Source organism: Mustela lutreola, chromosome 9 (assembly GCF_030435805.1).
Source record: "Mustela lutreola isolate mMusLut2 chromosome 9, mMusLut2.pri, whole genome shotgun sequence".
NCBI classification, from domain to species: domain Eukaryota; kingdom Metazoa; phylum Chordata; class Mammalia; order Carnivora; family Mustelidae; genus Mustela; species Mustela lutreola.
Window position 1 is genome coordinate 124,543,918 of NC_081298.1, and position 24,958 is coordinate 124,568,875.

The window sequence follows — 24,958 nt, forward strand, 5'->3', positions numbered from 1 at the left end:
ACCCTCATCGCGCAGGCGTCAATCTTCCTTTCTTGACACTGCAATTCCCAGAAGGCCACGCAGCGTCCCCCGCGCGGCTTAAGCCCGGGAGCCTCGCCCGCTCCGAAAGGGCGCGGGATTGTCGCCGCACTGCATTATGGAATACATAGTCTGAGAAAACGTCTTCGGGCATAAACTCCCCACCAAGCTCACGTGTTTACCTTGTGCATTGGAGGCCGGGGGGTGGGGGGAGGGGGTCAATAAAGAGTAGCTACCAGATTTCGTCATAAAACCGCGACCAGACAGGCGGCGCCATCTTCGAACTTGGACTTCCGGAAGGACTTTGGTGAGGGTAAGTGTACCGCAACTGGGTGTGCGGGGGCCCCACGATTACTCCTCCTCCTCCTTTTCCCATAGCACTAAGATATTGGGAACCAACTCCCGACTCCGCTGTTCCTTCTCTGCATAGCATCGCGACCTCCAGCCCTGGCGCTGCTACAGAAACTCACACACACCCCACCTCCTTTTTTGTATTGCAACCGGACATCCCTCAGCCCTGCTAATCACGGCTCTGGCCTTCTTCCCCGACGCGGTGCGGTAGCACGGCATCCTGTGTCCCGGCCGCGGCGCTGCTTACATTGCATCCGTCGGACTCAGCGAAGCTATAGTAGTTCTGAGCCTCAGGGAACTCGGGGCTCGCTCTCAGCGCAGGCTAGTGGTGGAGGCTGTCCCCACACCCATGACTGAAGAAGGACAGGCGATCACTCCTAGAGTGGTAGCGGATTAGTCTCACCGTGCTGTGTCCCAGCCTCTTCCTCCATGAGGCTCTTCTAACCCCGGGGTTGTCCCCGGCGCGCTCCAACCCCATTGGCGCAGCCAAGGGCCAGTTATGTTTCCCTTCTGGTGCTTTTATCCCGCGGCAAGTAGGCTGTCCGCTGGGGAAGGCGGAGGAGGCGACTTCGGCCCCACCCGTGGTAACTCACTTTGTTAGAGAGATGTAGTGTGTTTGGCGAAGCCTCTTCGATCTAGCGGCATATTGTTAAACTTCAGCCATTCCCCTTCCTTGGTTACTTTTTGCCATCCCGTCTTACCTAATATACACTATATTTTCTTAATAGTTTTCTTTAAATTGTTTTTCAAGTTTAAGTGCTTTAGTCTCAGTCTGAGCAAGACATATGAAACCGTGGGGTTTCAAGGATTGTGGAGTTTTTTGGGTTTTTTTTGAGCGAGCGCGGGCGCGGAGGGGCGTCGGGGGGGAGGGGCGCCAGAGAAGGGAATCTTAAGCTGGCAGCAAGCCCAGCGGGGAGCCGGATTCCAGAGCTCGGTCTCACGACCCTGAGATCACGACCTGAACAGAAATCAAGAGTGGGAGGCTTACAGGCTGGGCTACCCAGACGCCCCCACGGGCTAGTTTTTCATACAAGTTAAAATAAACACAGTTAAAATCGTACATTTTTGTATCTCTAAAATCGTCTTGCATACCACCAGCTGCGCCATCGGAACATTTTGGGAAACAGTGTATTAGACAAATGTGTTTAAAGTAATTCCATACTTCAGGAACCGTGTTAACTGGTTATTTTCCTTGACTGGGGAAATCCTGGCACCCTTGAGGCAGTATTCCAAACAAGTTGAGGTGCAAATGTAAACTTCTATAAACTGTAGCACCAATTAAATATCCCTTCCTTTACTTGTGTTTAAAATTTGTGTTGTGAAATCATAAATGGAAATTAACTACCGTACCCTGCTGCTGTCTTCTACAGGAGTGAATCCTTAAAGGAATTTTTTGCAGCTTGAGGAGTTATTCATTAAATCAACAAAGTTTAATTATTGCGCTTACCATGTACCAGGTTCTGGATTAAGTAGTGAATCAGGCAAGATTCTTATGAAACTTTGAAGTGAAATAGATATGAAATAAGTAAATACCCATGTTTCTTATCATAAGAGAATTCCACATGGACTGAAGAGCTACATTTAAGGCACGGGTGGCTCAGTCAGTTTAGCGTCTGCCTTTGGCTCAGGTCATAATCCCAGAATCTTGGAATCGAGTCCCATGTTGGCCTCCCTGCTCAGTGGGGAGCCTGTTTCTCCCTCTGCTTGCTGCTCCCCCTGCTTGTGCTTGCTCGCTCTCTCTAATGAATAAATCTTTAAAAAAAAAAAAAAGCTACATTTAAGATTCAAACTAGAGGAAGTATTAGAAGAAAATAAAATAGGATATGTGTATATTGGCAGGGTAGGAAATGGCCTTTTTAAGACGCAAAACAACTCATAAAGGAAAAGACTGAGAAATTTAACTCAGAAAAATATAACTTAAGTTTAACAAGAAACATTATAAACAAAGTTATTTTTTCTAAAAAGAAGAAACAAAGTGGGGCACCTGGGTGCCTCAGTCAGTTCAGCACCTGACTCTCGATTTCAGCTCAGGTAATGGTCTCAGGGTATGGATGGAGCCCCAGGTATGACTCCAAGCTCAGTGAAGAGTCAGCTTGCGATTCTCTCTCTCCCCCTCTTTCTCTGCCCCTCCCCCCCAATAATAAATCTTCTTTAAAAAGCAGAAACAAAGTATTTGCAACATAAATAACAACTCCACAGATCAATAAAAGATTGATTCGTGGGCGCCTGGGTGGCTCAGTTGGTTGGACGACTGCCTTCGGCTCAGGTCATGATCCTGGAGTCCCGGGATCGAGTCCCACATCAGGCTCCCAGCTCCATGGGGAGTCTGCTTCTCCCTCTGACCTTCTCCTCGCTCATGTTCTCTCTCACTGTCTCTCTCTCAAATAAATAAATAAAATCTTTAAAAAAAAAAAAAAAAAAAAAGATTGATTCGTCCTGTAGAGATATGGGCAAATTATATGTATAGGCAATTTGTAAAAAAAATATAGATGTCCTCTCTCTGAGACAAAGAAATAAATAAAATTAAAAAAAAAAAAATGGGTCCCTGGGTGGCTCAGTCAGTTAAACATCTGCCTTTGGCTCAGGTCATGATCCCAGGGTCCTGGGATCTAGTCCCACACTGGGTTCCTGGCACAGCTGGGAGTCTGCTTCTCTGCCTGCTGCTCCTCCTGCTTACACCTATGCGCGTGCTGTGCTCTCTCTCACACAAAGAAATAGAATCTTTTTTTAAATAATTTTTTAAAAGATTTTGTTTGTGATATATTCCAGGTGCCTGGGGGTGGCACAGTCAGTTAAGTGACTGACTTTTGGTTTCAGCTCGGTTCCTGATCTGAATGTCGTGAGATTAAACCCGTGTGGGGCTCCTTACTGGGTGAGAAGTCTGCTTGAGATTCTCTCTCCGTCTCTCCCTCGTGCTTGTGTGTGCATGCACTCTCTCTCAAATCTTTAAAATATGTGCGTGTGTGTGTGTGTGTGTGTGTATCCATATTATTGTCCTAAAAAGGCCATTTCCTACCCTGCTAATATAAACATATCCTATTTTGGGGCACCTGGGTGGCTCAGTGGGTTAAAGCCTCTGCCTTCAGCTCAGGTCATGATCTCAGGGTCCTGGGATCGAGCCTTGCATCGGGCTCTCTGCTCTGCAGGGAGCCTGCTTCCTCCTCTCTCTCTGCTTGCCTCTCTGCCTGCTTGTGATCTCTGTCAAATTAAAAAAAAATTTTTTTTAATCTTAAAAAATATATATATCCTATTTTATTTTCTTCCTTTATCTAGTTTGAATCTTTATCTAGTTTGAATCTAGTTTGAACCTTAAATGTAGCTTTTTAATTTTTTTTAAGATTTATTCATTAGAGCGAGCAAGCATAAGCAGGGGGGAGCATATACATATATGTATATATATGTGCGTATATATGTGTATGTATATATGGATATCTATACATATATTCACGTGTGTGTGTGTGTGTGTGTGTGTGTATCTCGTTGGATATCTGTGTATCCAACAGATAAAAAGAAGTTGCTAACTTCAATCATTATCAGGACAATGCAAATAAATACAATAGGGAAGAATTCTTTCATGCATTAGATTGGTAAAAATTGAAGATTGGCAAGGGTGTGGTAAAATGAGTACAACTATAATTCTGTGAAACACTGGATAGTGTTCTCCAGAAGAATGATGTGTGTTTGTGTGTACTGATGTGGAAAATCTTTTAGGCATACCTAGAAATTCTCAAGTGATAACCTGTTTAACTAGTTCTGTGTTAACTGACATTCCTCTGTAGAGTGTAGGGACCGATGCCCATGGCACACTGTATCCTTGAAGCCTATATATAGGCTTTTTTCCTATAGACCTGGTCATTCTGTTCCCACTGACTAAGTTGAATGCTTGCCAAGAATCATTGTGATGGTTCTCAACATTTTTTAATGTCAGTTAATTTGTTACCATATTTATATAATTGTGATATATGTTTGAATTTTAAAGAAATTTGAGTATGAAAGAATTACTGCTATTAAAACTAAGTTGAGGGGCACCTGGGTGGCTCAGTCGTTGGGTGTCTGCCTTTGGCTCAGGTCATGATCCCAGACTCTTGGGATGGAGCCCCGCATCAGGCTCCCTGCTCAGCGGGAAGCTTGCTCCTCTCTCTCACACTCCCCCTGCTTGTGTTCCCTCTCTCCCTGTCTCTCTCTCTCTGTCAAATAAATAAATAAAATCCTAAAAAAAAAAAAAAAAAAGTGGTTGAAACATGGCAGATAAATTGGTCCTTCATTGTTATTCTTTACATCTTACATGTATTTACAGGTATTTTGTGTCAACTAAAAGTTTTATAAAAACAATTCCGAGAAAGAAAGCAAACTAAGTTAAATGCTTCAGAAAGAAAAAAGAGGTACATTTGCAAAGAAAGAAAGAGGTTGCTGAATAGGTGTGAGTGAGACAGCTGTAAAAGATTGAGGAAAATTTGTAAAAATTTGAAACTTTGCTGCACTTGAACTGCCTCTCAAGAGAATGTTCCAAGAAAGTTACCATCAGTAGTGTCTGTGCTGCTGAGAGATCAGGTTAAACGAGACTGAGAGGTGTCCATTGCATAAGTTGACCCAGCAGTTCTTGATGACTTTAGCCTCAGTGATGAGTTGGAGGGCAATATCCTAGTCAAAATGAAGCAGGGTAATTAAAACACTAAGGGCCGACAACTCTTTAAAAGTTTGACTGTGGAGTGTGGGGGGTGGGTATGGGTTAAAGGATTGTTGTATGTATGTTAAGATGAGAATTAGAGACATTTATTTTTTTATTTATTTATTTTAATTCCATTTATTTATTTGAGAGAGAGAGATAGTGAGAGAGCATGAAAGGGGAGAAGGTCAGAGGGAGAAGCACAGACTCCCTGTGGAGCTGGGAGCCTGATGCGGGACTCCATCCTGGGACTCCAGGATCGTGACCTGGTTCGAACGAAGTTGCTCAACCAACTGAGCCACCCAGGTGCCCGAGAATTAGAGACATTTAAATGCAGTTGGGAAACAACCAGTTTAAAACAAAAAAAAAGGCTAACCAATTCCAGTGTCCTTAGGGAGTGGGGGAATAGAGTCAGAACACAAGTGGAAGTTTGGCTTAGAAAGTAGATGAGGCGATTCAGATGCAGGTCGTGTTAGACTACTTGATCAGACATCGAAGTATGTCCCACATAATGGCTTTGGGTTTTATTTCGGAAATCAGAGGTAAAATCAACTGCTGAGAACCAGGGGATCAGATGTTGGGGGAGAGGTAATGTGGGGGCTGACGAGAGAAAGTGTGATTGCTAGCCTGCTGGCAGCTTAGATATATACGTAGAGTATAAGGATGATTGGTTCATCCAGAGCTTAAATTTTGCCAGTCCTGTGGATCAAAAAGACGAGAAAGGAAGTTTGTACTATCGGCAAAAGTCTGATTAAAATAAAGAAATCTAAGCTGGATAGGATGTGGCCAACATGGGAACTTGGAGCGATCAATGACGGCAGCTTGATATGGTTGAAGAATAGATACGTTGATAGCAATTGAGCAGTCTAGCTATAATAATGGAAGGTTGCGATCAGATAGTGGGATGGCTTTGTGATTTAGGAGGTTAAAGGTTTTTTTGAGACAACAAGGTCCATATATTACGGCGAGTGAGTAGCAGTGGTTTAGCTGAATGTTAGGGAGCTTCAAAGGAACAGTTTTTAGAGGCTAACGAGGACTGCTAGTCTTCCGGTGGCATTGGAGAGGAACTGACAAGACACTGATCCCGCTTTCTACTGTGGGGTCAGTGGGATGTGACAGAAGGAGAAGCCTCTACTGGAGAGCCTGGAAAGCTAGAAATTTCAATTCCTGGAATTTTTTTCCATCCAAGATTTTGAATATGATTTAGGTCTCACCAATCACATATGTTCTTGAAGAACTCAAATTTGGACCCGAGTTTAGACAGGGGAGAGGCAGGCCAGGAGGCCATACATTTTTCTGGTTCAGATTGTGGCAAGGGTATGATTCTGGACCTGGGAGCCAGAGAAGGGTTTTCCCTGTGGAGTCAGGTCACTTTCTGATCAGTGCAGAGTCAGTTCATGGAGCCATTAGCTGTGGCAGGGGCTTCTTGATTCACAGGTGCCGCCTCCTCATCGTGGCATTGGGGAGGTCCTGTGGTTCTTGAACTGGCAGCTGCCAGGCGACTTCCCATTTTGACAAGCACTTGTTCCTAAACTGTACAACCCCCCCCACCACCACCACCAATGATCCTGTGCAGGTGGTTCTCAAGCTTGCATGTGCATCACAAGAGTTTGCAGGGCTTTGTGAAGATAAAAGTGCTGGCCCTATCCCAGAATTTCTGATTCAGGAGGTCTGGGACAGCGCTGCTGATGCTGCCCAGACCACGCTTTAGGAACCACTGATGTGAACTATGTAGTACCCTCCAGCTGAACTGGCTAGAGAGGATTCTGTTCCATGCAGCTGAACCTTGACCAGTAGAGGGGTCAGATAACCATTTCATTCATGTCTTCTTCTGTCCTTATCTTTTGATCTGTCAGGGCTTAAAAGAAGTAGTTCTTGTATTTCCTGAAGATTTTGCTTTGTTTTGATAGTCATTTGATGTCTAACAGTGCATGACACTTCTCTTTTATACAAGTTGAAGTTTTATTTATTATAAAGTATTCCCTTTTTGTCCCTTTTAATACTTTTTCCCTTGAATTCAACTTTGCTATTACCAACAAAACTCCTGTTTTCTTTGTGCCTACATTTGTCCTATATATATATATATTTTTTTTTTTTTTAAAGATTTTATTTATTTATTTGACAGAGAGAAATCACAAGTAGATGGAGAGGCAGGCAGAGAGAGAGAGAGGGAAGCAGGCTCTCTGCTGAGCAGAGAGCCCGATGCGGGACTCGATCCCAGGACTCTGAGATCATGACCTGAGCCGAAGGCAGCGGCTTAACCCACTGAGCCACCCAGGCACCCCTGTCCTATATTTTTATATCTTTTGACTTCCAGCTCTTTGAGTTCCTTTGTTTTAGATATCTCTTTCAAAGCATATAGTTTGGCTTTTAAATCAATCCAAATCCAAATCTTTATTCTTTTTTTTTTTAATGGATGAATCGATCTTTGGTTATTGTTATAGTCATATCTTAAGTCATCTTGTACATTTTTTTCTTTTGTGTTTCTTTTGTTTTCAGTTTCTTACTCTGTAGCCTTTAAAACAACTCCTTATGGTTCCAGTGGCCTGCTAGGCATTTTAGAATCAATGTAGTATACTGCTTTTGGTTCTATTAAACATTTTTTTTTTTAAGATTTTATTTATTTATTTGACAGGAAGAGACACAGCGAGAGAGGGAACACAAGCAGGGGGAGTGGAAAAAGGAGAAACAGGCTTCCTGCTGAGCAGGGAGCCTGATGCAGCGCTCAATCCCAGGACCCTGGGATCATGACCTGAGCCAAAGGCAGACGTTTAATCACTGAGCCACCCAGGCACCCCTCTGTTGAACATCCTTTAAGGCATATACAGACCCATGGGGCTTCCTTTCTGTGATTTGAGCTATTTCTCCTTCTCTGTCATTGGCAGGTTATTCTGGCCAAAAACCTTGCAGTTCTGTGTTGCTCAGCTTTTTTGGTCTGGGGTGTAGTGTTTTGTTTATCTCTTGTCAGTTTACTTTTGCCATGATTGCACAAGTGATTTTCTGGGTTTGGGGGGAAAAAATGAAGAGGGGCGCTTGGGTGACTCAGTCAGTTAAGCGACTGACTCATGGTTTTGACTGAGGTCATGAGCTCAGGGTCCTGGGATCAGGCTCTGCGATCAGCGGGAGTCTGCTTGAGACTCTGCCTCTCCTTCTGTCCCTCCCCTGCTCTGGTGCATATGTGAGTCATCTCTCTCTGTCTGTCTGTCTCTTTTTAACAGTTTTTTAATCCATTCTTCAATGTGGGAAAGATCTTTTAATGTGGTAGGATGTTCCGTAATTATCTCATAGCCATCTGCCGCCCCTCTTCAGGTAAAAGATTAATGACAGAGTGCTGAAGAACTTTTACTTATTGTTATATAAATCTATTTCTTGACTAGTATTCACAAAGGTGGATGTTAGCTCTAGGCATCCTCCTTCAGTTTGGTCTAAATTTTATGTATCTATCAGCAGCTATTCTTTTACTTATTTACTTATTATTACCATGTAATGTATTATTTGTTTCAGGGGTACAGGTCCGTGATTCATCAGTCTTACACAACACACAGAGCTCACTTCAACACATACCCTCCCCGGTGCCCATCAGCCAGACACCCCTTGGTAGTTATTCTTTGTAGTCTGTTCCTAGGAGGTTTAGGGAGTTTAGGAAGATTTTTTTCACTCTTTTGTTTTTATTTTTTAAGGGGAAGGAGGTGACTCATTTCATTGGGCTTTAGGGAAAGAAATTGAATAATTATTCATTCACTGCATTATCCTTATGAAAAAACTTCAGAGCTTTAAATTAAACTGGGTGAAAAAGGGGCATCTGGGTGGCTCAGTTGGTTAAGTGTCTGCCTTCGGCTCAGGTCATGATCCCAGGGTCCTGGGATCGAGCCCCATATCGGATCGGGCTCCCTGCTCAGCAGAAAGCCCACTTCTCCCTCTCCCACTCCCCCTGCTTGTGTTCCCTCTCTCTCTGTCTCTCCCTCTGTCAAATAAATAAGTTAAATCTTTTAAAAATAAATAAATAAACTGGCTGAAAAATACAGTGCTTGGCACATAGTAAGCATTTAATAAATAAATGGTAGCTTTTTTTTTTTTAAGATTTTATTTATTTATTTGACAAAGATCACAAGTTAGGCAGAGAGGTAGACAGCGGGGGGTGGGGGGGGAACAGGCTCCCTGCCGAGCAGGGAGCCTGATGTGGGGCTCAATCCCAGGACCCTGAGATCATGACCTGAGCCAAAGGCAGAGGCTTTGACCCACTGAGCCACCAAGGCGCCCCAAATGGTAGCTTCCTTACTGTCTGTTCAGTGCTAGCTCCATTAGTGTGTAAGTTCCATGAGGGCAGGGACCTTGTCTATCTTGCTTATTGTCATATTGACCAGTTCCTAGAACGGATAGAAGATGCTTAGTAATTGTTAAATGAATGAGTGATCAGGGAGCTTGGGTTTCTGGCTGGGGGGGTGGACAGTGGGTGGGGCAGGAGGAGAAAAGACAGGAAAGGAGGAAAAATCGGAGCCAGTGCAAATAGCTTTTGCCTTCTACTCATGTGTATGTCTCTGCAGGGGCAGCCATTGTAGGGGGTGCTGATGGATACCTGCGGGGTCGGCTGTGTTGCCCTGGGGGAGGCCGGCCCCGTGGGGAGCATGACTGTGGTAGACTCTCCTGGACAAGAGGTGCTAAATCAGCTTGATGTCAAGGCCTCTTCCGAAACAACTAGTGCTGAGGCTTCCAGAGAGATGTCTTTGCCTGCGCCTTTGCCTGGATTTGAGGACTCTCTTGGGGAGAGGAGGCTCCCTGCAGAGCAAGAAAGCCTCTCCAGACTTGAACAGCAAGGTATGTACCTTGTCCTCTCCTCTTCTTATCTCCCCGTGCTTAGCTTAAGATGAAAGAGAGCAGGGTGAGCTCACAGGATCCTACCAACCTGGGTATGGTGTAATCTATTCCAAAGAGGTTTGAGCTCTGGTCCCATCTCACAGACCCATATTCTTCTCTACAGATCTTTCTTCAGAGATGTCAAAGGTCTCAAAGCCTAGGGCCTCAAAGCCTGGCCGGAAGAGAGGTGGTAGCACACGGAAAGGCCCCAAAAGGCCCCAACAGCCTAATCCTCCATCAGCCCCTCTGGTTCCTGGTCTCTTAGATCAATCCAACCCTCTATCCACCCCCATGCCTAAGAAACGAGGTCGAAGGTCCAAGGCAGAGCTGCTACTGCTGAAGTTGTCCAAAGACCTAGATCAGCCAGAGTCTCCACCTCCAAAGAGGCCCCCTGAGGACTTTGAGACCCCTCCTGGGGAACGACCCCGCCGAAGGGCTGCCCAAGTGTAAGGATTGTGGGGCACAGCTTGGGTGGAGGGCGGTCGGGGTGAAGGGTTGGTGGGGGCAGGTGTTGGAGAGCTGAGAGGCTGTGACGAGTTGTCAGGTAAGTGGGGGTAGCATCTGGGTTCTGGGGACTTGAGCCATCTTCTAGCTCTTACCATAACAATTTTTTATCTGTTGCTGAGTTTGTCTAGGAGTTGGTTTTCCCTGCCTTGTATCCTGTCACGTTCTCCAGTTTCCTCCAGGCCTTCGTTGTAATTTTCCCTGCCCAGTATCTATCAGTCTCTGTGCCCTTCCATTCTTCTCTGGGCTCTCACTGATCTCTGACTGCGGTAGAGTGCAAGTGCCTTGGACTTGGAGTTGCCAGACCTGGATTCAGATTCCATATACGTGATCTGAGTCCTCTCTTGGCCAAGTCCCTTAACTTCCCTAGATTTCTGGTTCTTTATCAAAGGGGGGGGAGGGGAAACGAATAGCTGCTTCCCAGGGTCACTGGGCAGGTCCACTGAGATAATCGGCCAAGTGTCTGGAAAAGTGGGCTCTCAATTAAGTGTGAGTATGGCTCTGACCCCGCCCTGTTCTGCAGGGCACTTCTGTACCTTCAGGAATTGGCGGAAGAGCTCTCAACGGCCCTGCCTGCTCCAGTGTCCTGTCCTGAGAGCCCCAAGGTGAGCAGCCCCGCCAAACCGAAGAAAAACCGGCAGCAGACAGCCTGTCAAGGTGGAGAACAAGAGGATGACACTGCGCGGGACGAAGACTTTGTTCTCCAGGTTGAGGCTGAAGATGGAGAGGAGAGCGAGGCCCCAAGCGAGAGCTCCTCTGAACCTGAGCCTGTGGTGCCTCAAAGCACCCCGCGAGGATCCACGTCAGGGGTAAGCTGAATGAACAAGAAGTGAATGGGGAGACAGGGGGGTTGTTAGGAAGGTCTGCAGGGTGCCCCAGTGGAAAGCTTTGGCCTAGTAACTGATGGCCAGAATAAGTAAAGGAGGAAATGTTGAGCAGGCAGGGGCTTGGGGGCAAGCGCATGATGTCACCCCTTCAGATACGGGCACCTGCACAGCACTAGGGGACACATGTGACTAAGACAGCCTCCTGCCTGGTGGAGTCCACCGTGGGAGGAGGGCTTAACCGGGAGGGAACCAGAGGCTTCTGGTGTGTCAAGGAGGCAGTGAACTGCTGGGGCTCCACAGAGCAGTGAACAGGGCTAGGCTAGGTCTTAAAAGGCAAATAGGAGAGATTGGTTTCCCTGGGAATTCCTGGGACAGGGCATCAGAGCAGGCAGAGCTGTTGAGAGCTCTTAGCAAGTTCCCAAAGGTATAGCAGTGCCCTGCGGGACCAGCAGAAGGCTGGGGGCAGTGGGGAGGCAGTGGGGGGATCGAACTTGAGACGATGGAAGGACAAAGACTTGCAGGAGCTAACACAGGTGTGTGTTTGTTGAATTGTGGTAAAATATACATAACATAAAATTTGCCACTTAAACATGTAAATTATTTTTGGGGCATCTGGGTGGCTCAGTCCATTAAGCATCCAACTCCTGATTTGGGCTCAGGGTCGTGAGATGGAGCCCCGTGTCAGGCTCTGTGCTAGGCACGGAGCCTGCTTGAGATTCTCTCCCCTCTCCCACTGCTCCCCCCACCCCAAAAAAAGTACAACTGAGTGGCATTAGCCCATTCCTGGTGTTGTGCAGCCATCACTGTTACCCATTTCCAAAACGTTTTCATTATCATAGAAACTCTGAGCATCAGAAGTTTTTAAGTAGAAAAATAACGTGATCAGTTAGGACGGTAGGTCAGCCTGCAGCGGACATCAGAAGACAGCTTCGGTTGTCCACGTAGAAATAGCGCCTGGATCAGGCTGCAAAGCAAGCAAAGGTGGGGGATAGGTGCAAGAGACATTTAAGAGTATTAGCGGCACTTGGCAGTTTCTGAAAAGAAAGGAGTAGGAGTTTCTAGTCTAGATGTTGCTCTTAAGTGCCGGACTTTGGGACAGAGGGATGGTGGAAGCGGGGGAAGAGTGAGGGTGAGCAGGGAAGGTGATGGGCTCATTTTCTGACACACTGAGTTGGAGGTGCATGTGTGTGCTGCCCTGAGCCGTTCTACTGGAGATGTCTGGTTGCCAGTCATGTGCATGAGACCAGTGCCTTCCTTGTTTCAAGTACAACATTTAAGGGAGCACCCAACCCCTCAGAAATCAAGATAAATATTTTGATGCAACAAATTTTTACAAAATAATTTGTTAAATCATTTTAACAAATAAAAGTAATGCAGGGCCCCTGGTTGGCTCTGTCAGTTAAGCATCTGCATTGAACTTGGGTCATGATCCTGGGTCCTAGGATGGAGCTCTTGTTGGGCTTACTACTCAGTGGGGAATCTGCTTCTCCGTTTCCCTTTTCCCTCCCTCCGCTCGTGTTCTTTGTCTCATGCACTTTATATTTTTTTAAGATTGTGTTTATTTATTTAACAGATAGGGATCACAATTAGGCAGAGAGGCAGGCAGAGAGAGGGGGGAAGCAGGCTCCCTGCCGAGCAGAGAGCCCGATGCGGGGCTTGATCCCAGGACCCCGGGATCATGACTTGAGCATGAGGCTTAACCCACTGAGTCACCCAGGTGCCCCTCATGCACTTTATTTTTATAGTATATTTATAGAAATAAAATCTTTTAAAAAGTAATGCAACAAATTTATGATGAACAAAATACCAAAGTTTTAAATAAAGACAGGAACTGTATTTACTGATTTTCCTTTTGCCTTAGGCTCTATAACATGGGTTGGCACCACACTGTAAAAGTCTAGAATGTAGAAAAGCTGAACTGGGTAAAGTTTACATTTACTAAGATGTCAGGCCTAATGATGGTAGTCAAAGCCATGGGCATGGGATGAGAGTCCCCAAAGTATATGTATAGAGGGTCGAGAAGACAGACTCTGGGAAATACCTTCATCACACAAACCTGTTGGAGGAGGGGAGTGCCTGTGGGGGAATATCGGGGAGGCAGGAAGACTAAGGAGACGCTATCCTATGGGGCAGGGGTTTCAGGAAGCAAATGGGAGTCCTCTGAACCACATGCCATGGAAACACCGAGGAGGGTGAATAGAAAATACGTAACAGGCTTTGCAGTTTTGATGGAGGAGCGGGAGCAGAAGGTGGAGAAGTCACTGTAATGGCGGAGACATCAGTCTTTTAAGTTGCTGATAAGTCAGGCTAGAGAGGAAGCAGTGCCAAGAAAAGTAAAAGCGGGAAAAGCTGCCTTCTGGGGACTTTCTCTAATCTATAAAATTCTTTTTTCCCATATGCTCCTCAGAAGCAGAAGCCACACTGCCGGGGAATGGCTCCCAATGGCTTACCAAATCACATCATGGCCCCTGTTTGGAAGTGCTTCCATCTCACCAAGGACCTGTGAGACTTGACGGAGGCTGGGGATGAGAGGGTGGTGGAGGCGTCTAGAAGTGGGGCCAAGGGAAAGAGGGAAGGCACTCACAGGGCAGGACACTGAAGACATTCGTAACTAAAAGGCACTGCTCCAAAGGCAAAGAGCTCCAGAGCAGTGCTGTCCAATGTAGTAGTCACTAGCTGTGCACGGCTATTTAAATGTGATCTACACATAATTAAAATTAAAGGTCCAGTTTCTCAGTTGCACTAGCCACCTTTCAAGTGCCCAGTAGCTACTTGCGGCTAGTGGCTGGTGTCTCTGTCAGCACAGATGTTGGATCACTTCCATCATTGTAGAAAGGTTTACTGGACAGCGCTGCTCTAGTATTTCTCTCCTCCTCCATTGATGCTGCTTCTGTTCCTCCAGCCGAGAACAGAAGCATTCATACTGGGAGTTTGCAGAATGGATTCCGCTGGCCTGGAAGTGGCACTTACTATCTGAGCTGTAAGTTAAAGAGACATTCTGAAGCTGGGAGGGGGTGACATCCCTGGAGACAGGAGGGTAGCAGGGAATCCTGGGGTGGGTGAAACTTCCAAACTCACGCTGTTCCCTCCCTGCCCCCAGTGAGGCAGCTCCCTACCTGCCCCAGGAGGAGAAGTCTCCACTGTTTTCTGTCCAGCGTGAAGGACTTCCAGAGGACGGCACACTCTACCGAATAAACAGGTGAAGATTGCGTGTCTCTCTGTGATTCTAGGGGATAGAAGCAGGAAAAAGGAATATGGAGAGGGATGACAGATTGGCCCTGTTTTTCCCCTGATGCTATTCCAGGGGGTTCCAAGGGAGGAGTTGGATCTGGCTGGATCTGGTCAGCCCGCCCTGATCTGCAGTGCTCGTCACTGCTGGCCAGACTGAGGGGAGCGAGGGGGATGGAGGGCCAGTTTACAGGTCACATCTACGCAGAGAGACCCAGACAGACCGGCCCTGGGGAGAACGCTGTGGTAAGCCAGAACGCACAGCCCATTATCTTTGAAGGGGAACTAGAACTGGACAGGCTTTGGAAGGAAAAAAGGAAAGTACAGATGGTGGCCAAGCACTGTTCTCACCTGTAGACCTTTCTTGAGACTCTGGCCCTTGCCTAAGCCAGTTCATACCTGCGCCAGCTGGAGCTCCCATTCTGTCCTCATTACCTTTTCTTTTTTTTTAAGACTTAATTTTTTCGGAGCAGTTTTAGATTCACAGCAAAACTGAGAGGATGGTGCAGAGATCGCCCATGTCCCCTGTCCCCCATCCCCCTTCTTCATGCACAGCCGCCTCCCCTCCCTTACCAGCCTCCCCCACTAGAGGGCGCATGTGTTACAGCTGATGAGCCTGCACTGACCCGTCACCACTTGGAGTCCATGGGTTACATTAGGGGTTGCTGTCGGTGTTGTACTTTCTGTGGGTTTGGACAGATTTGTAATGACCTGTCCCCGTCATTATGGTGTCATACAGAGTAGTTTTACTGCCTTAAAAATCCTCTGTGCTCTAACCACTCCTCCTGCCCTCCCCTCTGACCTGTCGCTATCATGGATCTTTTTTTTTTTAAGATTTTATTTATTTATTTGACAGAGAGAGAGATCACAAGTAGGCAGAGAGGCAGGCAGAGAGAGAGGAGGAAGCAGGCTCCCCCCGAGCAGAGAGCCCGATGTGGGGCTCGATCCCAGGACCCCGGGATCATGACCCGAGCCGAAGGCAGAGGCTTTAACTCACTGAACCACGCAGGTGCCCCTGTCATGGATCTTTTGATGTGTCTATAGTTATGCCTTTTCCAGAATGCCCCATAGTTGGGATCATGCAGTGTATAGCCTCTTCAGGTGGGCTGCTTTCACTTAGTGATATGCATTTAAGGTTCCTCCATGCCTTTCCATGGTTTGGTAGCTTGCTTTTTAGTGCCAGATAATATTCCATTGTTTGGATGTTAATTTACCCACCACCTATAGAAGTCCTCCTTACCTTTTGTTAATTCCTTTCTTCCTTCCATCTTTGACTTTTCTCTAGATTTAGCTCGATCACAGCACACCCGGAGCGCTGGGATGTGTCCTTCTTCACAGGGGGACCCCTCTGGGCTCTGGACTGGTGTCCAGTGCCAGAGGGGGCGGCAGCTTCGCAGTATGTGGCCCTTTTCTCCAGCCCTGACATGAATGAGACACACCCACTGAGCCAGCTTCATTCGGGTCCTGGGCTGCTCCAAGTCTGGGGCCTTGGGACCTTGCAGCCAGAAAGCTGGTGAGGTGGGGCTGGGACGCTGCCATGGGAGGGTGGTTGAGGAGGAGAGAACCTGACCAGGAGAGCTGGGGAGGAGTCGGGAGGCCTGGATTGGGGCTAGGCATGGGGTGGAACACAGGCTCTGGTGGCCCTAGGCCCCTTCTCCCTGCCCATTCTCCCCCTATGCTTTCTCTCCTCAGTCCTGGCAACAGGGCTCACTTTGTCTATGGGATTGCTTGTGACCACGGCTGCATCTGGGACCTCAAGTTCTGCCCTAGTGGAGCATGGGAACTTCCAGGCACCCCTCGGAAGGTACGTCCCAGTTGGTTGTAGGGTACCCTAGGACTCACAGGCAGAACAGAGAAGCCCTATGAGCCCAGTTTGACAGCGGAGGATGGAGTTTTCCCAGAAAATCCATGTTATTTGCAGGGACCAAAACCTCAAAAGTTTTCTGAGAGGCGGCAAGCCTTAGCACAGATCTGGTCTCCCCCCTCTAGGCTCCTCTCCTGCCCAGGTTGGGCCTCTTGGCTCTTGCCTGCTCTGATGGGAAGGTGCTGCTGTTCAGTCTCCCCCATCCAGAGGCCCTGCTGGCTCAGCAGCCCCCAGGTGAGTAGCACAGCAGGCGGGGAGTCGTGGTGCTATAGCAGGCCCTGTCTGGTCTCTCATGAAAGTCCTCCCGGCCTAGCCTCTGGACAAAGCCTCACTCAGCACCCCACTCACTCTGACTTCACACCTCTTGTCCTCAGACTTGCTCTCTCTAGCAGCCTGCAAGGGGTACTGTCTCCTGCCTTCTAATCACTGGGCTCTTCCAGCCCATTCCCCTTTCCCCCCGTTTCCCTACTCTGTGCTCTGAGGCTCTCCTCTCCTGCTGCCACAGCTGACTGGCTGTGTAAAGAGCTGCTAAGGCTGATCTCCCCTGCCACACTCTTCCCCTTCCCCGAATCCTGTGCTTGACCTCTCCTGTCCTCACTGCCTCGCACACATGAGCGCCGGTCTCTGTTGGGAACAGATGGAGAGAATGTAGAGCTGAAGATGAGCAGGAAGAGGAAGGGGTTAGCAAAAGGCACCTCCTCTTTGTCAAATTTGCTTTTCAACTGTACTGAATATTTAGAGAAGAGGGCACCAGGCTTGAGCCCTGAGAAATCCCATATTTGGTGGTCTGGTGGGGGAACGGGCTGAGGAAGGAATAGGCAGTGAGGAAATGAAGACAGATGCGTGAACAATTCTTGCAAGTAGATTGGCAGTGAAGAACTCATAGTTGGAGGGTGGTGCTTGAGGTGAATGGGGTAAAGGAGGGGTTTGGTTTGTGTGTTTGTTTCATTCAGTGCATGTTTACATCTCAATATGAGAATGACCCAGTAGGGAGAGAGAAAGTGGATCATTCAGAATGGGAGGAAAGAAAGATAACCAAATGAGCAAAGTTCTGGAAGAGGTGAGAGAGGGTGGGGACAGAGCAGAGTGGAGCAATTTGCCATTCTGATGGGGGAAGGACACACGCCCACACAACAGAGTGGGGAAGGGAGATGGGGGCGGGTGGAGGTCGATGGATCAGTGTGCTGCAGAGTGGCTGTCAGGGAAGGTCATTCTCAGATCAGGGGTGCTGATCTCAGAGCAAGGCAGGTAAGGACGTCAGTCCTCTATTCCCAGAGCATCAGTTACCGCTCTTCTTCCCTCGCAGATGCAATGAAGCCTGCCATCTATAAGGTGAGTGAGGAACCTGCTACCTTAGCCAAGGCTCCATCTTCTTGAGCCTCCCTTTCTGGTTCCACAGTGAGTCTCCTTCTGCCTCTACCCCGGACGGGATTAAACACTGATTTTAGACTTTGTTGCAAATGGTAAGTATCCCTAAGTCTGGTCCCGGCTCTTCTGTCCTTGTAGGTACAATGTGTGGCAACCCTCCAGGTGGGGTCTATGCAGGCTTCGGACCCCTCTGAGTGTGGTCAGTGCCTTAGCCTGGCCTGGATGCCCACCCGGCCCCACCACCACCTGGCTGCTGGCTACTATAATGGTAAAAAAAAACAAAGCAGAGCATAAGGGGCTATTGCTCTTTAAACTTTATATATGCTTGTTTTTTGGTGGCGGTTTCCTTTTTGGTTCAATGCTGGGCATTATGGTTAAGCAATGTAAAAAAATACAAAGAAGAAAGAAAAAAGTCACTAGAATTTTAATACCCAGAAAAATATAATTAAGAAAAATGAACAGGGGTGCCTGGGTGGCTCAGTCGTTGGGTGTCTGCCTTCAGCTCAGGTCATGATCCCAGGGTCCTGGGATCGAGCCCTGCATCATGCTCTCTGCTCAGTGGGAAGCCTGTTTCTCCCTCTCCCACCCCCCTACTTGTGTTCCCTCTCTCGCTGTGTCTGTCAAATAAATAAAGTCTTTTAAAAAAAAAAAAAGAAGAAGAACAAATGAACAGGGGCACGTGGGTGGCTCAGTCAGTTAAGTGTCTGCCTTTGGCTCAGTCATGATCTGGAGGTCCTGGGATCAAGCCCCACGTCGGGCTCCCCGCTCAGTGGGGAGTCTGCTTCTTCCTCACCCTCTGTCCCCCATCCCTAGCTCATGCTCTCCCTCACTTGTGCTCTCTCTTAAATAAAATCTTAAAAAAAAAAAAGAACATCATTTCATGGAGTTCTCTATGCATGTGTAAGATAAAAAATCAGATGGCAAGAGAGAGAATTCTGTAGTGATGGGATCATACTATATAAGCTATATTAAAGATTTTATTTTTACGTAATCACAGCCAACGTGGGGCTTCAACTCTCAACCCCACGGTTAAGGGTCCTATGCCTCACTGACTGAGCCAGCCAGGTGCCCCTACATAAGCTATTTTAAATGAAAATACATGAAATTTAATTACACTTTAATTTTTTTAAAGAAAAAGACTGAGTTGAAACTGAGAGATGGGGTACGCTCCCCATAAATGTTCCTTCACCACAGAGACATTAGTTCCTTAAAGATACTCTTAAGGCTTAAACGGGGAGAGAAAAGGATCATAGGTAAGAGCATTCTGGTAGTTGGACTCCACAGGTGACAATTTCATGGTTAGACCTCACCAGTAGTCTCCCCTCAGGAGGTCAGGAAATGAGCACTCTCACACTTCTAAGGGTCCCTCTCTTTTATGGTGTGCTTCTTTTGGTGTGGTGATTCTTACGTCATCAGGGTACATCATTCTTGGTGTTGTTTTGTTGTCTTAATTCCCGGAGTTACAATTCTGCCTTAAAATGATCATGCGCTTCCACCGGTCCGCCCCTCTCCGTCCGCCCTTGTTGCTCCATGACTGATTTGGCTCAGCTGGAGTTCGCCGCCAGTAAGCTCTTCCAAGAAAGGTTCATGGGTGCTTCATTTCTGAGTTTTAGCTACAAATAGTTTCCCCAGCTATTGTTTATTAAATTCTTACTCTTGGGGCACCTGGGTGGCTCAGTTGGTTAAGCATTTGCCTTTGGCCTAGGTCATGATCTCAGGGTCCTGGGATCGAGCCCCATGTAGGGCTCCCTGCTCAGCGGGGAGTCTGCTTCTCCTTCTCCCCCCAACTCATGCTCTCTCTTTCTCTCTCTCTCTCAAATAAATAAATAAAATCTTTTTAAAAAAATCTTACTGTTCTTTAATTTGTCTTTTATTGGAGTTACACCGTTGACTCCCTCCTCCTCTGCCAGCCTTTGTCACGGGGCAGCTTGTTTGGGGTCGGCAGAGTTAGTCTCTGTTTGTTCATTTGTTTTCTGCTTCTCTACATCTTTTTTTAAAAAATATTTTGTTTATTTGACAGACAGAGATCACAAGCAGGCAGAGAGGCGGTGGGAAGCAGGCTCCCCACCGCGCAGAGAGCCCGATGTGGGGCTCGATCCCAGGACCCTGGGACCATGACCCCAGCCGAAGGCAGAGGATTTAACCCACTGAGCCACTGAGGCACCCCTGTTTCTCTACATCTTGTTGCTTTTGGCTCCTTGCCGGTTCTCTTTGTCTTAGAGCAGAGTTGGCAGACGTTTCTCTAAAGGTCCAGATAGTGGATATTTTATGGCTTGTGGGCTGTTTGACCATTGTTAGAACTACTCAACTCTGCCATTGAGAAATGAAGGCAGCCATACATTACATAAACGAATGGGTGTTACTTTTCCCAGTCAGACTTTATTTACCAAATCAGGCAGCAGGCTGTATTTGGCCCAAGGGCTGTAGCTAGTCAACCTTTGTCCTAGAGGGTTTATGCTTTTTTTAAAAACCCCTTTGTATTTAGTAGAGAATAGAGGCTCTTGGGTGTACTTAGTCTGTCTTTCAACCACAAGCCCTGGACTGAGCTCTTTTTTGTTGATGAGAGTCGGAGCTGAAATACCACCGAGGGAATGTGGGCTGGCTGCTCACGATCCCTATGTCCTTTCATAAGGGGGTCACAGCTGAGGGTAAAAGCCAGAGGTCCTAGGAGCCCAGACAAAGACATTAGAGCAAAAGAAGAGAGAACTTGCCTTTAATACCTACACCTTCTTTCCCTATCTCAGGCATGGTGGTTTTCTGGAACCTTCCCACTAACTCACCCCTGCAGCGGATACGGCTCTCTGACGGCTCCTTGAAGCTCTACCCCTTTCAGTGTTTCCTAGCCCATGACCAGGCTGTGCGTACCCTTCAGTGGTGCAAAGCTAACAGGTACAGGACAGGAGAGCTGTGGGGCGGGAGGTGAAGCCCGGGAAGTCTGGTGCTCCCAGACTTGCTCAGATTTTATCTTCTCTCTCTTCTTCCCTCTTTCCACAGTCATTTCCTTGTCTCTGCGGGGAGTGACCGCAAAATCAAATTCTGGGACCTTCGACGACCTTATGAACCCATAAACTCTATCAAGCGCTTCTTGAGTACAGAGCTGGCCTGGCTGCTCCCCTACAATGGTGTCACTGTGGCTCAGGACAACTGCTATGCCTCGTACGGCAGGATGCAGATAGGAGGAGCTCTAGGGACAGGCCCTAAGGGTTGGGTGCAAAGTGTGCCAGATTGTTGTGGGGAGAGGAGGGTTGAGAGTTGTTTCACTGAGGTAATCTGAATTCTGGAAGGAATTAGGGAAGGGAAATGAATGCAATCTTGGAAAAAGGAAAGTTTTATTTTGTCTTCCTCTTACAGTTATGGACTCTGTGGGATTCATTATATTGATGCTGGTTACCTTGGTTTCAAGGCCTATTTCACTGCTCCTCGAAAAGGCACTGTCTGGGTGAGCCCCTCTCTTCATTTTCACAGGAAAACGATTCCTTTACTCAGCTACTGGAGATCAGGAAGAGGCAGTAGTTTTGGATAGAAGAAGACAGATGTATGGTAACTGTATCATGAGAGATAAAAGTTATCATAAACTTTTTTAAAAAGTTTAAGTTCAGTTAATTCGCATATAGTGTATTACTAGTTTCAGAGGTAGAGGTCAGTGACTCATGAGTCTTCTGTAACACCCAGTGCTCATTACATCATGTGCCCTCCTTAATGTCCTTCACCCCGTTACCCCAGCCCCTCACCCGATAAACTCATTTCTGTTTCTGTGGGTGTGTCTTCTGCTTCAGACTGTGCTGTCGTTTCCAGTTCACAGAACTGAAACAATACGAGTGCATGAATGAATGAAAGAAATCTGTCTCTTACTAGAGTCTTTCAGGATCCGACTGGCTTGGGACAATAGCCGCAGGAGATATATCCGGGGAGCTCATTGCGGCCATATTGCCTGATATGGCACTGAACCCAATAAATGTCAAGCGACCTGTAGAGCGAAGATTCGTACGTATATGACTATTTAATGGTAGCACCATCTGTTAGGTCCTAATCCACATGACCTCCTAAATTAGAACTGTAAAGTAGTAAGATACAAATATGGATGAGGTCTCCCAGACCTGTTACTGTCCCGGGAAGTCTTAGTACAGAGTTGTACAGAATCTTCCCAACCCTAGTGCATCTGTGCATGTGTTTAAACATACTGCCTTCTTCCATCTTTAAGTCTTTCCTGCCCAAAACCAATTTTCTCTCTCTCTCTCTTTTTTTTTAAGTAGGCTCCACGCCCAGCGTGGAGCCCAACGCAGGGCTTGAACTCACGACCCTGAGATCAAGACCTGAGCTGAGATCAAGAGTCGGACGCTTAACCGACTGAGCCACCCAGGCGCCCCATCAATTGTCTCTTTTATTCTGTCTCCAGTATTCTAGGACCTAATCTCATGGTCTCCTTTCTAGCCTATATATAAAGCAGATCTGATGCCATATCAGGACAGCCGTGAAGGCCGAGACCATTCTTCAGCTTCAGCTGAGGCCCCCAACCCTCCCAAAGCTCGGACTTATGCTGAAACTGTCAACCATCACTACTTGCTCTTTCAAGATACAGATTTGGTAAATTGAGGCCAGGAGAATGGGTGTACAGTTTTTTTTAAAAAAGTAGAAAACTTTAGTCCTGGTACAGGAGGGCATTGTAAGGAGCCACAGTGCAAAGATGCAAGACTAAGAAGCTGCTGGCTTTCTCTTCCCCAGGGTTCCTTCCACGATCTGCTCCACAGGGAGCCGATGCTGCGCATGCAGGAAGGAGAGGGGCATTCGCAGCTCTGCCTGGACAGGCTGCAGCTGGAGGCGATTCACAAGGTAAAAACCTTGTCTCATCTCTTCACCCATCTTCACACTCATTTCCTCCCAACTCTGGACCTAAAGATCAAGGACATGGGGATGAAAAGGTGCAGAGGGAAGGAAGGATACAGCTCTGGCAACCTCATCTTCCAGAGTGTGACAGACCAACTCCTTCCTACCTCTCTCACTCCATCATGGTCCTGTCCTTTCAGATTGTCACCCCATCCCTCTACTCCCCCCCCACTCCCTTTACAGCTAGGACTCACCCTAAAGCACCAGCTGCGAACAGCTCTCTTGTTTGCTCTTCTCTTCCCAGGTCCGCTTTAGCCCAAACCTGGACTCCTATGGATGGCTGGTATCTGGGGGACAGTCCGGGCTGGTTCGGATCCATTTTGTCCGTGCACTCACCTCACCACTGGGCCACCGTATGCAGCTTGAAAGTCGAGCCCACTTCAGTGCTATGTTCCAGCCGTCCTCCCCAATTAAAGGGCCTGGCTTCCCTCCAACCAGCCACCGCCTTCTGCCCGGTCCCTAGTCGTGGTCCACACAGGGCCTTTGGAATGAAGTCTGCCAGGAACACACGGCCCCCCCATGCACAGAGCCATAGGAACTGGGGGCTTCATGGATAGTGATGCTGCCAGACCTGGACCTTTAGACCTGCCTTGCCAGGACTCCTTAGATACCTCTCCTTCCACAGACTTCTGTCATCACAGCCCCCTGCGGGCAGGGGGGCTATCCCTCCACAGACTCTCAAGGCTCCTCAGCCTAAAACTATGGCTCATGAGTAATACTCAGGCCTGACCTAGGCTTGGAAGTCAAATTGCTCATATTGAGCATGTTGTGAAGTGGGTAAAGCTAAGTAAAGGTACTGGGTGTTTTTGAGACCACGCGCGAGTGGGTGTTTGGAGAACTGCAAAGGGTATCCACATGAAGGCTCCTGTGTGACTGTATTCTAGGGTCTAGTATTGTTGTCTTCTCAACTTCCTGTTGAGAATAACCAACACACAGGCCCAGGAGGGGTGACAGTAATTTATTGGACCGAAGCTGCTTATAGTACTTCTTTAACTGAGGAACACCACAAACACCCTGCCAGTAGAACAGTGGCTCAGATCTTACTTGCTCCTGCTTATGAGATATTCCCAATCACTGGTCATCTGACCCTACTTGAACACTCCTAGGCAGTCATGTTTTAAAAAACCTTCCTTTATATCAAGTCAAAGAGTATACTTCTATATAATTTCACCATGGGTATTAGGAAATCTAGTCATTTTCCCCTGTGATTGCCCTTTTACGTATATTTAAAAATAGCTATCATGTGTTTCCCAAGTCTTTTCTTCTCTAGATTAAATATCTTCAGTTACTTTAACCATTCTTTACACGTCATGATTTTTGGTCCTTTATGATACTGTCACACTGTTGGCTTATTAAACATGTCTAGCTACTTTATTTCAAATCTCTATATAGGAGGTGTTTAAAACCCAAGTAATGTATTGTTTTATCTCCTCTTATTACAGTTCTCTTGGGGGATACTGCAGACTCATAGGGACCGCAATACTGCCTCTGAACCAAAGACAGACCCCAGCAATGAGAAACAGGCAAACCATAGTGTATGGGAGTACAGTCAAGCTTGGGGGAAGTAGTGAGATGACCTCAGGAAAGCGAGAAAAATACGCAGCCAGCTCCAACCAAGGGAGTGGAGATTAATTTAGTGCCTACCTGGAACAAAACCCACTGGCACTGTAGTCTGGTTGGCCAGATACCTGGGAACAGCTTTCTGCCTCTTGGGTGTAGGGAATTTATTGTATCTCAAGAAGAAAGGTATCAAGCAGTTCAGTTTCCTTCCTGTACAGAAGAGGAAACAGAACCCGGAGGCAACCAGACTATTAGCGGCAGAGGGATCACAACCCCTGTCAGTGCAAAGGAGGAAAGTACTGTAATCAAGCTCAGGTTAAGCCCGGTTTGTTTTTGAGCTGACTGATAGGGAAGTGCCTTCATTGCAGAGAAGTTTTGCTCCTCCACAGCAGCCCCTTGACATTGCATTATGGAATTCCACTTTCAGTGGCAGAAAAGATGGGACCTGGCGACCCATGCTGTTGAGGCTGCAGGTTGGTGCCTGCAGCCCTGCTTCTGCTGCTGACTCTTAGCCTTGGTCTCTAACTCCAAAAGAATATCAGGAGAATGCTTTCAGCCCTTCCTCTCTTTCTCTACCATAAACTCTTTTCTCTGAAGGCCATTCTACTTCAACCTTCCCTCCCAATATATACACTTTATACTATAATCTATGGATTCCTGTATTTTACTTCCTGTGCCTTTGCTCACATGGTTCCTCCATCTCCACATAAACCCCATTCATTCTTCAAGATCCCAGCTCAAATCTCACCTTTTATCAAGGAGCTTCCCAGATTTCTCTAGTAAAAATTCTCTCTCCCCATGTATTCTCAAGAGGGAAGGGGAAAAAAAGAGTAA

General features: G+C 47.2%; 1 protein-coding gene across 1 annotated transcript; it reads left to right on the top strand.

Annotated features, from left to right (window-relative positions):
* Positions 1-38: 38 nt before the first annotated feature.
* Positions 39-23,858, top strand: GTF3C2 (general transcription factor IIIC subunit 2). The gene is made up of 19 exons (XM_059188771.1): positions 39-331; positions 9,580-9,850; positions 10,014-10,335; positions 10,917-11,202; positions 13,628-13,722; positions 14,123-14,200; positions 14,321-14,419; positions 15,734-15,961; positions 16,141-16,252; positions 16,438-16,546; positions 17,619-17,644; positions 17,819-17,948; positions 20,425-20,569; positions 20,675-20,836; positions 21,032-21,119; positions 21,536-21,664; positions 22,112-22,264; positions 22,403-22,510; positions 22,809-23,858. The coding sequence occupies exons 2-19, from the start codon at positions 9,604-9,606 to the stop codon at positions 23,025-23,027; spliced, it is 2,736 nt and encodes a 911-aa protein (XP_059044754.1). The 5' UTR covers positions 39-331; positions 9,580-9,603; the 3' UTR covers positions 23,028-23,858.
* Positions 23,859-24,958: the final 1,100 nt, after the last annotated feature.